At 39.1% G+C, this 18,659-nt stretch overlaps 1 protein-coding gene across 1 annotated transcript in view; it reads right to left on the bottom strand.

The window, feature by feature from the left end:
• CDK19 (cyclin dependent kinase 19) overlaps positions 1-18,659 on the bottom strand; it is a 129,704-nt gene that overhangs the window by 94,706 nt on the left and 16,339 nt on the right. The window contains exon 2 of the mRNA XM_061366832.1: positions 14,788-14,863. Within this exon, the coding sequence (XP_061222816.1) occupies positions 14,788-14,863 (76 nt within the window). The remainder of the gene's footprint in view (positions 1-14,787; positions 14,864-18,659) is intronic.

The raw sequence follows: 18,659 nt of genomic DNA on the forward strand, positions 1-18,659 counted from the left end.
GCTCACATGATGTGTGAAACCTAAAGATTAATCACTCAGAAAGGAAAAGAGCTCACTGGGGCAGAACAAGATGCAAAACAACAACCACCACCCAACTATCACCCTAATTTCATCTCACTTCATCTTCCTTCTGACAGTATCCTGAACTAACTTTCCCTCCTCCTTCACCTTCTTCTCAGCTGGGAGATGAAGAGCAGCACTGTCTATCCTCAAATGCATATGCTGTAGCTGTGGGAGAATCTTCTGTAAGAAAAGCTCAAAAGCTTTTTCATATTTAGTGTTGCACATGCAATAGCAATCATGCTCTGGGTGTGTCAATCAGTACAACTCAATAGCACCAGAAAATGCCAAGCAAGTAAAGGAGAAAGGCTATTAAACGAAAATGCAAGCAAGCAGCTCACCACAGACCACACAAGAGAAACAAACACTTAAGGACTTTACTAATGCAAACATGACTGGGTTTTATGAGAATGCTCTGACAAGTTATACTTCCACTAGTATGCAGAACAACACAGACATAATTACATGAACATGTCATAAGCAAATAGATAGCATTTTGAGCATTAACTAGAGTAACCAGGAATATATTAAGTTTGGCCACAGAAGATAAGTGTGGAGTTTTGTTTGTTTTGCAGATTCTGCATTTTTAGAGGGAATTCAAAGCAACTTAATTCGATAAGACAGAAATGGCTTTAAAGGAAGGCTTTCACAGAAGAACCTTATCAGCACGGTTTCATAGGAGAAAGACAACATTTAAAATAATCCCAGTGGGATAGGAATATAGATCCATTTCTCAGGCCCATCTGTGCTGAAAAAAAGCCCATGAGTTCTCTAAAAGTACTAAAGAAAGAAACTACAAGCTTGAAAATGGTCTGCATTTGAGATGCCCAGAAGAAGGAAAACTGAAATAATCTGGCCTCAAACTGAAAATATGAACAATGAGATAGCCGAAAAAGATTAACACTTAAAACCACAGTAGAATTCCTTAGACTACAAATCTTCGAACAAGTTCAGTAAATTTTTGATGTGGAACAGTAACGGTACAAAAGACAATTTAGTAGCTGTAAAATATTTTTAGGCCTAATGTATAAAATACTTAGAATGTAAAGCTGCAAGCATCACTAATCCTCAGAAAAATAAAACAGTCTAGATAAAACCTAGGCAAGAACAAAATCACTAATACATAACAAAAATAAGTGAAAAAAGAAAGAACAGTTATTGGTCTGAAGTGCAGACATAAGGTGGATGCGGATACTGAGCAAACCCTGGAGTTTGGTCAGAGATAGAACATTAATCACAGTAATAAGAAACTTCCAGAGCAGAAGCTTAGAGTTGTCAAACCAAAATGGATCCAAGACAGAGCTAGTGGGCAACGGTATTGCTTGTAAATATTAAAGGCATCTGGAGATAAAGGGACAAGAAAGCAAGGAAAATAGTACAGAAGGCAACTGAGGTAAAAAAGAAACTAGAGCAATAATCAAAAATATGGAAAGACAATGAAAGTTGAGAAACAAACTCTGCAGGGGCCATGGGGTGGGATAAATTCATTAGCAGTGAAAGAAAAGGCAGAGGCTTCCTCAAATGTCTTCAAGAACTGGCAGCAGATGTCGTGTTTCATAACTGCTTATAATCAATATTATTATACTGATAGTTTCTTTCAATATGTTGTTCCCATATTAAAAGAAAAAAAAATTATTACTTTCTCCAACTGTATGGCCTGTCAGGACTACCCTAACATCAGTATCCTTGGGTGGCAGCATATGAAAAAATCAAAGTCAAGTATATTGAGCATATACATATACCCACAATTTAGTACACAGTCTGCACACAGGCAACAGGGAGGAAGCACACTGACACTGTTAATAAGATCGGAAGGATAACCATGATGCTCTTTCTACAGGAAAGGAGGATTTTGCCAGCCTGATGGACAAGTGGAGCAAAGAACAAAACCATGATTCTCACACCTTTCTTATCAAAATGCAAACTAAGCAAACCCTACGTATTAAAAATCTCACACTGTAAGCCTGTGGAAAATGCATCACAGGCTTAAAGACATCCAGGCTATCCATTCAGTCACCTTTGCACTGTCAACTACAGGAATGGGAACTAATGAGAACAGAAGGCCCTCCCTGAGTCTCAAAATCCCCATACAATAATATGTAAAGTCGTCATAAAGACTAGAAAAAACTCAGTATGATACAGTGGAAGCTTTACTTATCAGATATATTTTTCAGCTTACCACAGAAATAGAGAGAGGTTCACAAGAAAACGAACAGCACACTGAAACTTGTAACGAAACTCAATGAAGATATAATAAAATTTCAGTAGAAGGTAACATGACATTTTGCCTTCAATAACAAATCTGACTACAACTTACATACAAAAACCTGCAGAGTAAAATATGACTGTAGACTAAAACCACTATCCACTTGGCCATACACAGGACAGAAACCAATGCCAAACGATGTATTGAAAAAAGTAACTTTTTTTATTAACATTTGGTCAAGCCCTAAAGATTTTTCCACTAATGTTGTCTTTTCAATCCAGCCATCCCTGTTCTGTATCTAGTTTAGGTAATACTAATAACATTCTATTTCTGCCTCAAAGACTCAATGGGTGCAGAGTAGCCTCCATCAGCTTGTGGATCAGGATTAACAAAGACACCAGTGAGGATGACACTGTGCTGAGAATACATTACAAAACCGCCTCCTAAGGAAAAGGAATGGGGTGAAGTCTTTCTGCAACTCAAAGTATCTGAATCACAAACCCTGGTACTTATGAGAAACCTTAACCTCCCTGACATCCACTGGAAGGACAACACAGCAGGGTACAAGCAACTCAGGGTATTTTTGGAGGATATCAGGGGCAACTTCTGGACAATACATATTGGATGGGCCACCAATGGCAGCACACAGCTGTTCTCAAACAATGAAGAACTGTTTGGAGATGTGACCACCAAAGGCAGCTTTGCCTATACCAACTATAGGGTCAGTAAAGCCAAAGTTCACCTTGAACTGACACTTGCAAAGAATATTGAGGGCATCAGGAAGAGCTTCTGCTACATTAGTTATGAAAGCCTAAACGAGAAAATGTGAGCCTGTTGCTGAATGAAGCAGGCAATGTAGTAAAGTATTTGAAGACAGAGTCCCCAACTTAAAAAGAATCCAAAATCTGAAAACCCATGCTGCCACCTCTCAGTCTGAGGCATCAAAACCAGTCACATGTAATGTTAAATTTGATAAAGGCACATTCTAGAGTTATGTGGGCTAGGGATGTTAAGGATAACAGGAAGGGATTCTATAGGTACGTAGCAAAAGACAGACTAGGGACAACGTAGGCCCCCTCCGAAAGCTACCAGGAGAACTGGCTGAGGTTCTGAATTACTTCTTTGCCTCGGTCTTCACTGGCAAATACTCTGACCACACCGCCTAAGTCTTGGAAGGCAGACGCAGGGACTGTGAGAATGAAGATCTTGGCCTCAGTATAAGAGAGGATCTGGTTCAAGACCATCTTAAAAACCTCAACATACACAAGTCCATGGGACCTGATGAAATCCATCCACGGGTCCTGAAGGAGCTGGCGAATGAAGCTGCAAAGCCACTGTCCATCGTATTTGAAAAAACATGGCAGTCAGGTGAAGCTCCCAACAGCTGGAAAAAGGGAAATATAACCCCCATTTTCAAGAAGGGGAAAACGGATGACCCGGGGAATTACAGACCAGTCAGTCTCACCTCCGTGCTTGGCAAAGTCTTGGAGCAAATTCTCCTGGAAGGCATGCTAAGGCACATGAAAAACAACAAGGTGCTTGGTGACAGCCAGCATGGCTTCACTAAGGAGAAATCCTGCCTGACCAATCTAGTGACCTTCTAGTGGCTACAGAACTGATGGACAGGGGTAGAGCAGTTAGTGTCATCTACCTGGAATTGTGCAGAGCGTTCAACACTGGCCCTCATGACATCCTTGTCTCTAAATTGGAGAGACATCAATTTGATGGATGGACCACTCGGTGGATAAAGAACTGGCTGGATGGCTGCACACAAAGAGTTGGGGTCCATGGCTCAATGTCCAGCTGGAGACCAATAACAAGTGATGTCCCTCAGGGATCGGTGTTGGGACCGGTCTTGTTTAACGTCTTAGTTGCTGACATGGACAGTGGGATTGAGTGCGCCCTCAAGCAAGTTTGCCGATGACACCAAGCTGTGTGGTTCGGTTGATACGCTGAAGGGAAGGAATGCCATTCGGAAGGACCTTGACACGCTTGTGAGATGGGCTGATGCCAACCTTATAAAGTTTAACCATGACAAGTGCAAGGTCCTACGCCTGGGTTGGAGCAATCCCAGGCACAACTACAGATTGGCAGAGAAGAGATTCAGAGCAGCCCTGCAGAGAAGTACTTGAGGGTGCTGGTCAGTGAGAAACTGAACATGAGCTGGCTCCAGTGTGCACTTGCAACCCAGAAAGCCAACCGTATCCTGGGCTGTATCAAAAGGAGCGTGACCAGCAGGTCCAAGGAGGTGATCCTGCCCCTTTATTCTGCTCTCGTGAGACCTCACTTGGAGTATTGTGTGCAGTTCTGGTGTCCTCAAAGTAAAAAGGACATGGAACTGTTGGAACAAGTCCAGAGGAGGGCCACGAGGATGATCAGGGGACTGGAGCACCTCCTGTATGAAGACAGGCTAAGAAAGTTGGGGCTGTTCAGCCTGGAGAAGAAAAGGCTGCATGGAGACCTCATAGCAGCCTTCCAGTATCTGAAGGAGGCCTATAGGGATGCTGGGGATGGACTCTTCATTAGGGACTGTAGTGACAGGACAAGGGGCAATGGGTTAAAACTTAAACAGGGGAAGTTTAGATTGGATATAAGGAAGAAATTCTTTCCTGTGAGGGTGGTGAGGCACTGGAATGGGTTGCCCAGGGTGGTTGTGAATGCTCCATCCCTGGCAGTGTTCAAAGCCAGGTTGGAAGAAGCCTTGGGTGACCTGGTTGAGTGTGAGGTGTCCCTGCCCATGGCAGGGGGGTTGGAACTTGATGATCTTAAGGTTCTTTCCAACCCCATCTATTCTATGATTCTATGTAAGTCAATATACCATTCACACAATTTTAAAACTCCCCACAGAGTAAACTGAAAACATGTATAAACTAATTTTACTGAACTACAGATTAAGTACAAACGGAGGAACATAAGGAAAAAAATATAATGAGAAACAGACAGTGAGAAACAGAAGAGGCAAAGAAAGGTTTATGGCACAAATTCAGAAAAGAACCCAAAATTTACAACATTCCAACTGAAGCATTAAAACGTGTATGTTCATGTGTGTACACACACATGCAATTTTGGAGGGAGTATTTAAGTTTGGCAAATAAGTATTTTTAAAATGCCTTTCCTGCATCATCCACAGCTCTGTTGTTCTTTATCAAATTTGTAAAGCACCTATTTGCTTTCAATGCATTGCTACCTAGAGCTTAACCTGAAGAGGCTTGGGTTTGCTTTTCTATTCATTTCTGTTGACGGCACCGTCAGTTGGTTTTGTATTTGTGTGTTCTGAGAACATTCAGGATCTGAAGTGAACAGCAAATTCAAAGTGAAAACGACTACGCCTGAACAGCATTGAATGCCATTTTCTCTATCCAGCTGGACTGGGAATTCAGATTATATGTAACTGATGTCAAGCACCAAATCTGTAGAGAAGCTGCTTCTGCTCAGCGTTACAATGGGGTAAAAAGCTTTCTTTTTATTGTTTGTTGGGTTTTTTTTTAAATACTTGTCATAGATCTGTTGAAATTGTTCTCCTGCTTTGAGCAGACACAATTTCAAGAAAAAGAAAGTAACCTCTGTATAAGAAAAAAAAAATTTGGAAAAAAAAAAAAAGAATTTTGTATTTAGAAAGCAATGGTGCACTAAAAGCAGTATTTCTCTTTTCCTTTCTCCTCTGTATGCACTTTATTGTTGTTAAATTGCTTGAAAAGGTGGCTGTAGTTAGACAATGGAGCTGACAGCTGCCTCACATGATGTTCTACTTTTATTACAATTACTTGACCAAAAAACAAACAAACAAAAAAAACCCCAAACACTTCAAGCTGTGAAACTTCTTTTCATAAACATCACAGTGCAGTTGTGGGGCCAGTAAGAATAAAGTAGATTTAATTGATTAAAACAAAAATCTCTTTATTCCATAGATTTACTACCTGTGTACTTAAGTTAATTGTTCTTTCAGATACAGTAAAATAAAACAAAACAAAAAAATCCACAGAACTCTTTTGAAGAATAACCAAAGAAGAAATTCAAGTACTCTCTCATACAAAAAGCATTCAAATTAGACAGATTATACAAGATTAGGCAATGTATCGCAAAGAGCTCTTATTCTTCCTATGGCATGCAAAACATGAGTTGTCATGTAGCTGAACCAAAACCTTCCTTCCAGCTGATTCATACTTATAAAATCATGATCCACAGACACTTCTAGCCAACACATGCCTTAATTCTTGAATAAAAATCTTTTTTTTTCTTTTTTTTTTTTTATGTATACTACCTCCAGCTATTGAATGAGGGAGTGGAGTTTCAAAGTTTCCACAAACAAATCTAACAATCTTCTCTAATTAGCAACTAGAGAATTTATGGGGAGATGTTATACTGCCAAATATTCTACACATTTATGTTATCTTGGCAAAGGAAAAGAAGTTCTCACATTCAAAAGGGATCTCCTACAGCAAATGTACTCAGGGACACAGACATTTTAAAGCCTTGTTTCACCTAACTTCACCTTAAACAAAGCCAGGGATGAAGGCTGGAAACCTATCTTTCTACGTAACAGGAAACACTGCAAGCTGCTGCGACAGCAAGCTTAAATAAAAGGTCAATACAGCCAAAGAAGACTTATACCTATTATGAAATTTTACTTAACTATCCTTTTAATGCCTATGGCATTACAACTCTTCAGTCTTATTAATACTGAAAAGTTGTCATTATTCCTGTACAGATGATCTTTTCTGTATTCCTAAGAGATGCAAAGACACATCAAACAAGTTATAAGGCCAGCCTCAAATTAAGTAACTTCACATTCAGTTCATTTGACTAAGCGGTTTCAAACCAGGCAGCTGAGAGCAGCTTGTAAATGACATGCAGCACCTGACAGAGGTAAAAGCAAATAAGCTTTACCAGCTCTACCAGCAAGGCATGATATGTCCCCTTGAGTGTCCCTGTGCCATGCTGCCAGCAGCACTGCTGAGTATCACACAGCAAAGGCACAAAGTGCTCTGAGACACAGTAAGTATAGCTGGACCTCCCTGGCTCAGCTTCAGTACCACAACACCACAGACCCCCAAAGTCAAGAGGAGGGATACACAGCCGCAGAAAGGTTGTCTACTCACGAAGGAAGGCCACAGACAGCAGGGAGGCAGATAAGAATATAACTATAGTGAGACTGAGCCTTGCTCAAGAGAATCACACACACAAAAGTTACAAAAACCCATCATTTAACCTGTAAGGTTTCTGAAACCTTGCCTACCCTCAGAAAATGAGAATGCCAAAATATTTGTACCTCCTAGCACTTTGCAACATACATTGTATTAATAGGCAAAAGGCCTGAGAGTATTTTGTGCACTCTAGATTGTTTGAATGAGCTTTCAGTAACTCAGTGTTACAGTCTGAATTATTTTAGCCTGTACCCATAAATGCAAGTATGAACACAAAGGCTAACTAATGTTCCCACTAGTGTCCCACAGTGCACTGGCAACATTTCAAGGTCTCCCAGAAGGAGCAACCTCTAGCAGCTTCACAACAACCAGCACACACACCCACAGGATGTGGCAACTAAAATGGTTACACATCCCAGACCTATAACATTCATGCAGGGCAAAACTGCAGCAATTCAGGGCACTCGTAACCAAGGCTATCAGAGAAATGCTGCTGGTTTCTGCCTCCACTTCTCCCATTTAAATCATCTGTAACAGCCTAGTCTAATTATTTTTCCCCACAAGGAAAAAAAACAAAACCCAAAAAACTACTGAGCTATAAACAAATCCTGACATAGGAAAAATCCAATGAAGTTTAGAATTAAGACCTCTATTAACAGAGAAAGTGGCTAGAGTTGGTAATTTATCCTTGCAAGAGGGGAAGGTCTCAGTGTTGGGGATGGTGAGAAAAGCTGGAAAAGATCAGTAGTTGACAGAAGAGCCTCCTAGGACCTAACTCAAGCCACTAGCTCATACAAAACCTAAAGCAGGCTGTGCTTTATGGGGGGGGAGGGGAATGATCTTACAATAAAACAAACTACCCTCTTCCAGATTAAGAATTTCAGAGAAAGCCTGTACTCACCGAAGTACAAGTGACTGTTACAAATACTTCACTGGTTTCCAGGACATTTTACTATTTTATTCAATATACTTCCATGGAACTGTCTCCATAAGAGAACTGCCAGAATACACTAAAACCACTGGTTTTCAGAGGAAAACAGAACTTATTTTTCATTTGCCACTGAATTTTTTCAATATATGGACAACTCATATCAGGGAACTGTTGTAAGTACTAGACCGTCTGTGTATTTTGGTGACAAACAGACCCCCCCAAAAAAATATTCAGGAATAAAGATCAGACCCTTCAGAAATTTTCCAACAACTCTGCATAAGATACCCAACTTCAGCAACCAGCCAGAAGCCTCAGGATAAAAAAGGGACTTGCAGCTTTTATTGCAACTTTGCAAACCAATGTTTCTTCATTGTATTTCACTGCTGAACAGTATATAATACTATTTTATTAGTACAAAACATTTATCTGCTTACTAGAAATACACCTGAAAGGTATGACTATGTCTGTAAATGGACAGAAATACTAAAAGACTGTTCTACAGAATCACAGAATCTTTAGTTTCAAGGGACCTCTTGAGATTAAGGCCAACCTCTGTGCTCAAGCATAGCCAAGTAGAGCAAGCTGCCCACAGATTCATCCAGACGAGCTCTGAGCATCTCCTCAGATGGAGACTTTGCACCCTCTCTGGTTAACCTGTTCCAGTGCTTGGCCACCCTCGCAGTACAGGAGTGTCTTGGTATTCAGATGAAATTTCAGGCATCTCAGTGCATGCTCATTGCCTTCTGTCCCGTCACTGGGCACCACAGAGAAGAGTCTGGTTCCTGCTTTTTCATTCCCTCTCATAATTTATAATTATAGTTTATAATTATTATAAAGATTCCCCAAGCCTTCTGTTTTCCAGGCTAAACAACCCCAGCTCTCTCAGCCTCTCCTCTTACGCCAGATGTTCCAGTTGCTTTGTCATCTTTATGGCTCTGCACTGGGCTCACTCCAGTTGCTGTATGCCTCCCTCGTACTGGGGAGCCCAGAGCTAGACCCAGCACTCCAGTTATGTCTTTACCAGTACCAAATTAGAGGAGAAGGATCACCTTCCTTGACCTGCTGGCAATGCTCTGCTTAATGCCCATTTCTACGTCTTGTTGAAGTCCCTCTGAACAGCAGCACAACCATCTGGTGTGTCAGCTATGTCTCACAGTTTTGTATCATCCCTACTATCAGCTTCTGGGGTACATTACTAGTGACTTGTCTCCAAGTGGACTTGGCACCACTGATCACAATTCTCTGGGCCCAGCTGTTCAGCCAGTTTTCAGTCCCCTTTATTTTCCACTTATCCAATCTGTACTTTGCTAGCTTGTCTGTGAAACTGTTACAGGAGACATCAAAAGCCTTGCTAAAATAAACAGCATCTGCAGCATTCTTCTTGTTCACCAAGCAGTTCATCTCATCATAGAAGACTATTAGGTTGGTCAAGGATGATTTCACCTTTGTAAATCCATGCCAACTACTCCAAATCACCTTCTTGTCCTCCATGTGTTTCCAGGAGGATTTTCTTCATCATCCTCCCAGCAACTGAGGAGGTATGGCTGACCAACCTGCAGTTTCTCTGATCCTCTTTCTTGGAAACAGAAATGATATTGGCTCTCTTCCATTCCTCAGGAACCTCTTCCAATCACCACTATCTTCCAAAGATAATTGAGAGTAGCTTCCTCAGCATTTGTGGGTGCAACTCATCAGGTGCCACAGCCTCATGTGTGTCTAGTTTGAGTGCTCCCTAACCTGATCCTCTTCCACCAAAGGTACATCTTCCTTGCTTGGCTTGCCCTCTGGTCTCAAGAGCATGAGATTCCTGAAGGCTAGTCTTACTGGTAAAAGCTGAAGCAAAAAGTTATTGAGTACCTTGAGCTTTTCCGTATCATTTGTTCCCATTCAGCAGCAGGCTCACATTTTCTTTAGTTTTCCTTTTGCTGTTTATGTGCTTCTAAAATCCTTTCTTGCTGCCCTTCAGGTCTCTTGACAGATAACTTCAGACCAGCCTTGGCTTTCTTAACTCCTATTCTCGCAGAATCAAACAGCAACTCTATATTCCCCTTGTGCTACCGATCCCTGATTCCAACTCATGTATGATCCCTTTTTACGTCAGAGTTCAAAAAGGAGCTTTTTGTTCATCCATGCAGGTTTCCTCCTGCCCTTGCTTGCTTTCCTGTTTGTTGGGGTGGAACTTGGGTTTGGACATGGTGATCCTTGAATATCAACAAGCTCTCTTGGATCCCTCTTTTCTCCAGGATTGATATCACAGGATTCTTCCAAGCAGATATCTTGAAGTATGCTTTCCTGAAGTCCAGGTTTGTGATCCTGCTTTTTGACATGCTCCATTCACTTAATATCCTAAACTACACAATCTCAGCTAAATAAGCTGATAACAATAATCATACTGTAGCTCCTCAAGTTGTTAGAGATTGCAATTCTTCTAAGGATTTACAGATTAATCTCTACTACCATTCAGTCTTTGGTTTCTGCAGTTCCTTATGTGAAAAGCAACATATAATCACAAGTTCTGAATGTGACTTAGCCACTAACATAAGTTCCAATGGAGATAGCTGCAAACAGTGTGCAGTTCAGCAGCATAAACCTAAAACCCACTGTTCAAATCAGCCACTAAATTTCTTTTCCTAAATTAAGAAAAAAAAATCAAGCAAAAACATTTTACTGCTTTTTTTTGCTCTCCTTTTATTAACACAACGAGACTGCACTTTTCTTGCATCATTAGAAACAACTGCACTGAAGTTCTTCCACGCTCAGGGACAGGCTACATACCCAGGTATTTTAAAAGTAGCCAGTGAACAGCACTGATTAAGAAAAGAGTTATATTTTTCTTTCTCTGACTCAGTTTTTCCAAAAATCCACAATCAGAACTTGATAGTCTTTTCAGTGTAGAAAGCAAAACACTTGAAGTAACCAGCATAATCCTCTCACAGGAAGTAAAGCCTTTGGGACAAGAAACCTCAGATAAAGCTCTATTACTCTGGTGATTTTGATAAATAAATACAAAATTCCATTACTATTAGCTGTTCACAAACTTTTAAAGTTATAGCTATAGGTCCATAACAGATGATGGCCAAGATACTCCATAGAAGAAAACAGCCCTAACAAATAACACCCCTCAGGTCTGTTCTGGCTCCACTCACTCTTCCAAGAAGCCTACCCTAATAAGGTTGAGGCGCAAAGAATAAAACACAAAGGCAGCAGAACTGAATAAAAGTCTTACCTTTCCCCATAAAGTACTTAACTTTTTTTTACTTTTTCAACATAATGAAGAAAAAACTTACACAAAACATGCACTGGATTATTTCTCAATCCAGTTTATTATCCTTGTCTACCTTCACATTCAATTATGTTCAACTCTTTAGTTTTCTTATTCCACATCAAAGGATACAGAAAAGTTCATTCTGCATCAAGAAATCTAGTTCCTCATCCTAACACCCAGCAGCACAATCACATACTCTTTTGTTGCATAGGCTTCCGATGTACCCTTAAACTACCTTGCAATGCATATGCTCTGATGTCCCACCTCTGAATGGAAAGGAACAGTTTTCTTCAGGTCTTAACGGCTAAAAATGTATTTTCTCTTCCACCATCTATACTGTAAACTGTAGTACCAAATTCCTAGAGCCACTTTGTCTATAAATTGCTTTAAGAATTCACAAAAAAAAATTTCCTCACTTTACCAAAAGAATCAGAAATTCCACTCTGTTGTTCAAGCAATAATTTGGAACCATCACTTGTTCCACAATAAGCTAATATAAGTCTTGAGCTGAAAGAGGTGTCGTATATGTTAACAAAATAATCATGTAAAAATGCAAACTCTGTATTTCATAACTCTTATTCATATTCTACAGCACTGCTCTTCAAAAACACTGTTGCTTAAGCCAAGCAATAGTCTGCCATGTAGCAAGAACACAGAAATAATTGAAATTTCAGTTACCTTTCAGAATAAACTTGAGTTATCAGGAAGAAATTAGTTTCTCCTTCCCTCCAATTCTTTATATAAGAATCCTCTGCAGTACTTTCATATTTGATACAACAGAATTGGCTGAAATATGGGTTCTTTCAGCAGGTATTACCCCACAGTTGAAAGTAGTCATCACTTGCCTGAGAAGCCAATATGATGTTTTCACTGACATAAGCCTCTTCCCAGGAAAAGGTCCTATTAGTAGTGATAAAAGAAAGTTTTTCAAAAATCCTAAGCACAGAGACCAACTTGATCTGTAACGCCAGAAGAGAGGAGTCCTCTGCCTTTTCTCTTAAGAAAGTTAGCCTGAAGACCTTATTCTGAGCATCAAGGAAATACTACAGCACAAAATTATCTTGGACTGCAAAACTGAATTCCTTTTAGTTCAGTGGTATGTTATTTGTCAAGTATCTTCAGGTTACAGAATTATTAAAATATTCTGAACACACACAAACCCACATATATTAGTGCTTCTTTCATTTCTTTCATTTTTTCAGCTTCTATAAAATGTGGGTGCAGTTGGGGTTTGTTTTTTTTTGGTGTTTGGAGAGTGAGGGCTGTAGGATGGGGGCTTAAATGTCAGAGGAACCGGTCATGGCATTTTAACCTGGCCTCTTTCCAGGCTAATTATGTAATCACTAAACATTACCCTCTTTATTACCTATCTAAACCTTTAAATACAAGATTAATTATTGATGCACTAATTGTAAGTCTGGTTCTCTTTATCGGAAATGCACCTAATTCTGCTTACTTCTGTATGACAAAGTTCAGATTTCTTTTTCAACTCATTCACCTTTAGCTTTTTCACATTTCTAATATTTGACCAACATGAAATTCCACTGAGGCAAACAGTGGTTTGCCACATTATCTCAGGTTACTGAGTTTTACAATAAAGCCTGAAGAAGAGTAAAGTATCATTCAAGGAATAATTACAGGAAAAACCATTCAGAAGACTCAAGCAACTTACACAGAAGTTGTGAAATTTCCCAGGCTGTCCTGACCTTTGCACAAAGCTCCAGCAGTCAAAAGAAACAAGGAAAAAAAAAAAGTGTTGTTTGTTGTTTTTGTTTTTTAATCAAGACTGAAATGGTGATGTGTCATCCAAAGAAACAAAATAATTTGACACACACTACTTCCACACAATGTTCTGTCCAGGTATGACAGAACCAGCTCCATACCACACACCACAGAGCTATTATGACAACAGGAAAGTCTCCTTCAGACTATTCCACACATCATCTCCACAGTAGTACAATTTAAAACAAAGGACAAGAATCCAAGAAACCAAGAAACAAAAACCTCAATGTTGTCAAAACCGACTTTATAGTAACGAGAACATAATCTAGTATTGATGTTAAGAGGATTACTTATTTCTTCCGAAGTCAGAAATATTAGCAAAAAGGTCACAGATTCTTGTGTAAAGTGACTGGCAGCAATGCAGGCAACTCTCAAATCCACAAGTGACCTTGACCTTATAGTGACAAGCACTTAAAAAGGATGTAGTTTTATCTGCTAAGTCTCTTCATACAATTACCATGGGCACTAAACACCACAGTACAGTGGTTTATTCAGTTCATGAACACCATGAGTTTCTAATGCCTCACATTGCACCTCACACCTGAATGCTCTATTTAAATGGAACACTACTGGATTATAAAAAGCTTAAGGCACAATCTTAACATACATTTCAACAGCCCTCAGCATAGCAACAGCATTAAAACAAGGTAAATACTTCATCAAGCAAGTGCACTTTTGCAATGCAAGAAATTTTAGCATTACAAAATTGTACTCACTTTCCAGCACTGATAGTAATGCACAATTTTCAGCTATAAAATAAATATTTAAAGATCAAATTATTTGCTTCATATACTTAGAAGGAATTATAGGCATTCATGCCTATATATGTGCTCAAAAGCATATAATTTCTGAATCCATTTTTTTACCTAAGACACATACAATAAAAATACAATCAAAACTGTTTTTTATCTTGCTATGAAATTTCTCCTTACTTAACAAAACAAGCAAGGAATGAGGAAAACAAACTGTTCTCAGGTATTATAGAACAGTAAGCTACCATTAGCTTGAAACAGAATATATTATTAGCAAGAAGACTTGTAGTGACAGTTGCAATCTTTCAGAACTTTTTCCCACAAGTTATTTTAAAAACATCCCTTATTACAAATAAATCTTAGTTAAAAGGTTCACATGTATACTCCTCTCAACACATAAAAGTAGATAAAGTAAAATTATACCAGGAAGAGGTGTATTACCTGGATCTCTCCAGTAAAAGAAAACCAAAAAACAAACTACTATTATTTGGAGAAAGCATTTTAAGAAAAGGTCATGTTTGAATAACTTTCATGCTTGCATACTTAAAGAAAACATTTAGATAACCTTTATATTACTTAACTCAGAGAAAATAAAATACTTGTTGAACAATAATGTCAGTAAAATACTTTTATTTATGTACACTTACTGCAATCTCTCTACAGGCCGACATGGATATTCCTGTACCTTCAATTTGTTTCAGTGCATACTCCTTTTCATCTTTTCTGAAAAAAAAAAAAAAAAAAAAAAAAAAAAAAATTTTTTAGCTCTGACATATGACAATAACCAATAAAAGTTTAATGATTTATTTTAATTTGGTCTGGATCACAAAGCTAAAAAGCCAATCTGTTTTTACACATAAATTACATATTATTAAAAGCAAGTTTCCTTTTAACACACACTTCAGAAATTCCAAACAAACATAAAGAAACTTTGTTAACCTATAGCCATTTCTTTCTGAAAGCATACAGATAACTGCAAATATGTTTACAAAGAACAGTTTTTCTGAAATTCCAGGATACTATCTACTGCCATGAAAGAGCCATGCAGTAGTATCCCACGACTGGAAGAATCTCCCAGAAATACCCAGGAACCACAAGGTTCTTGCTTAATTTTGCAAACCACTGTCAATCCACTTTTACTTCTGAAATACGGTTCTTTTAAATGAACTATACTTCCTATATAAGCACTGGCTACTGACAGACCCCTTCAAGGCATACGAAGCTGTGTGCTCTGAAGTACAAAGCTGGAGAGCATGAAAATGTCCAACATTAACATTAGTACTATCCTATTAAATAATCACAGTTTGAAGTGATTTAGAGAGAAGACCAACAGAACAAGAAAATTAAGCAGTACCTTGAAGCCCTTGCAATACAATGTAACCAGCTTACTGCTTACAGTACAGTTTTGCAGGATTCACCTGTCATCAATAGATGTTAAGCACCACTACCCACAGTGCTGATGCACTCCTGCAAACTCGCCAATTACAAGCAAACAAACCACAAGTCCCCATCCAAATTCCATATGGCATTTCTGGTAAACTTCAGTTTCCCCTTCTACTAGTCCCATGCCATTTTGATTTGCTACATTGAAAAGTTACCTTGAATTCCTTTCAGCCACTACAGCTTTTAACTTAAGGCCTGTATCCTGGGCAACACCATCTTCTTTTCCCACCCTCTTCCAGACCCCCAAAACTCTGAAATTCACTGGATGTGAAGTGGCTGAACGGAGGAATGTGGGGAGCTGTCCCCATGGTTTTAATGACTACAGGTGATCATTATTCCCAGTAATTTTCAGTAGCAACTAAACCCACAAAGCATACCTATAGTTAACATTGTGCTAGGTTCCGATTTTGCACTATGTTTTTTGACGCAAAAAAAACCCAAGAAAAATTCCAGAAGCATCCTGACTACACATGAAAACTCAGTGTACTGCAACTTTTGCAAAAAGTAAACCCACCTCCAAAGAAGTAGGAGTCACTCAGCAGCTGTTCCAACTATGAAATCCAAGTTCTGGGGCTTATTCCTCTATGCTAATTAGAATGAAGCAGTTTCATATTGCAGTATTTTAAGCATATAACTTCTGAATCTGTACTGAGGCAAAAGAAACCAAAGGCAAAAGAAAGCCAAAGAAGTTACCATCACTAAAATTAGGCCAAATACTGCATTAACACCTTACCAGAGTAGTTCAATAAGTACACTTTCACGAGTAAATTCAGAAGCATACATGTCAGCTTCCCAAGCAGAAGGATTCACCAGAATCTACTGATACAGTGATTTGGATTCCTTCTTTGTTCCCCACTGGGCTGCCCTGTATTTTCATGAATGAGTCATTTAAAAGAACTTGCCTCAAGATGTGGAGGCAGAACCAAAAGCCATGTAAGTTTTCAGGTAATCAGTTCATACCTTATCTCACAGAAACTGGTTTTATTTTATTAATCATTTCAAATGTTAAGGTGTAAATAATAAATACCCATCCTCTCTCATACACTGTTCTGCTATCTATGCAGAAGCCTGTAAACTGTAACGTATTAACTCCACAATTTGGATCCCTTACTGAGACTGTGAAGACAAAATTATACTGTCTGCAGAACCAAAACCAACTCTGGACATTTAAAATTGGTCATGGCTTTTAAACTACAGTCATGCTTAAAACAACATGGTACAAAGTAATCCCATACATACCGTCTTGAATCCCCCAACAAGGCAGTCACTACAGCACTGTAGTATACCCTTTCTTTTAGCATGCCTACTTAACACAGCACACCACCCCACTAATACAGCTACCCTGGAACTAGTTCTACAGGTGCAAGCACTGCATTCAGTTACTCAGCCCTCCACTTTACTCAGACTTTCACAGACTAAAGGTCAGTGCAGAGACTGAGCATGCCATTTGGCACACACTGCCTTCAAAAGCACCACTTAACACCCCTATCACTGCAAGTCTGTCATCACTTAACAGCCAGCCACTCTACACAGGATTTTAAGATACAAACAAGAAATTACGAAAGATGCTTAAAAAAAAATAAAGAATCCAGCGACTTAAGGCATTACAGCATGGGAGGGGGAGGAGGGAAGATAATCTTAGAGCTGCACACAAGATACTTCTAGGACACTGGGGTTTATGAACAATGAGTGAAAATGGGGATAACGAAATACCTGAAGTAAATGAGTATCAAAGATAAAGAACTCCAAAAATACCATATTCTAGATCTCTCAATTTTTATTTTTTTTTTTTCCCCTCTAACAGCTTTGGAATCATAAACATAGCCTCCTTGAAATACGTAAATACCATTTACTTGCTTTGGCAGAAATGCAAGTCTATATGAGTACTTTTCCAAAGTTAACTGTCCTTACTATGCAAATACAATAGCTGTTTAAAGTACTTTCCAGATTTTCACCAAGTGGTATTTTAACTAAAAATATTTCCTACTTAACAGTAATCTCAAGATAATTTGGGAAAGAAAGAAATACATTTAAAATTTGAATGCAAATGAAATCTGATGAAATACACAATTCAGGTTACTAAACAAAATGATATTAAATGGCCAAAGGAAAAAAGGAAAAAAATAGGCACTCTACTTAGACTTGTAAAAATTCAGTAAATAATGTCAAATGGTGTGTGTGATAGATAGGTAAGTACACTATTTAACTCCCTGAAGACCTATGCTCTTGTGAAACACTTGAGGCAGGGGGAAGTATTTCTACTTCATGTCAAATATACAGAAAAACTCCAGTGAACTCTGAACACATTTCAAGAACTTGTACAGATTATATATACAGCAGGAGAGTTCTCATATAATCCTTTTCTGACAGATCCTATAGCAGTACATTTTTCACTAGGGAGCAGAGCAAGCATGATCAAGTTTAAAAACCAAACCCAAACAACGACAAACTACACAGCTCGGGTATGAGGCAAAAGAAACACAATGCTAGGGATAGCCAAGGAGAATCAAGGTTTGTATCCATAATCACTTTCATCTGGTCCACAGAAATACTGTCTTTGGAGCAGGCCAACTAACTTGAAGGTCCTGCTGTTGCGGGTTTGCCTGAGGGCATGGAGCAAGAGGCACAGACCAAGGTTTAATCATAGAATCATAGAATCATAGAATGGTTAGGGCTGTAACGGACCTTAAGATCATCTAGTTCCAACCCCCCTGCCATGGGCAGGGACACCTCACACTAGACCATGCTGCCCAAAGCTCTGTCCAAGCTGGCCTTAGAACACTGCCAGGGTAATCAAGCAGGTTCTATTAAACAGCCAGCCCAAGCTAACAGTGGCAACGTGCTCACTGAATCTGAGACAAAAAACACAGCAAAACAGAACTGAAAGGGAACACTGTTCCTTAAGAGGCTGCAACTTCACAATCTTTATTAAACCTTTTCAAAATTATGCAGAAGAATCTGCCTGATAAAACAAGTACCATGTCACACCACCACCAGGCTTCTCCACACTTCCAGTTCACTTATCTAAAACGAGGGGTAAAGATTAAAATCAACATTGTTTCCAGTTCCAGAAGCA

This window comes from Neopsephotus bourkii, unplaced genomic scaffold (genome assembly GCF_033783945.1).
Source record: "Neopsephotus bourkii isolate Nb327-2 ecotype Australia unplaced genomic scaffold, CSIRO-AGI_Nbou_v1 NB_1358, whole genome shotgun sequence".
Lineage (NCBI taxonomy): Eukaryota > Metazoa > Chordata > Aves > Psittaciformes > Psittacidae > Neopsephotus > Neopsephotus bourkii.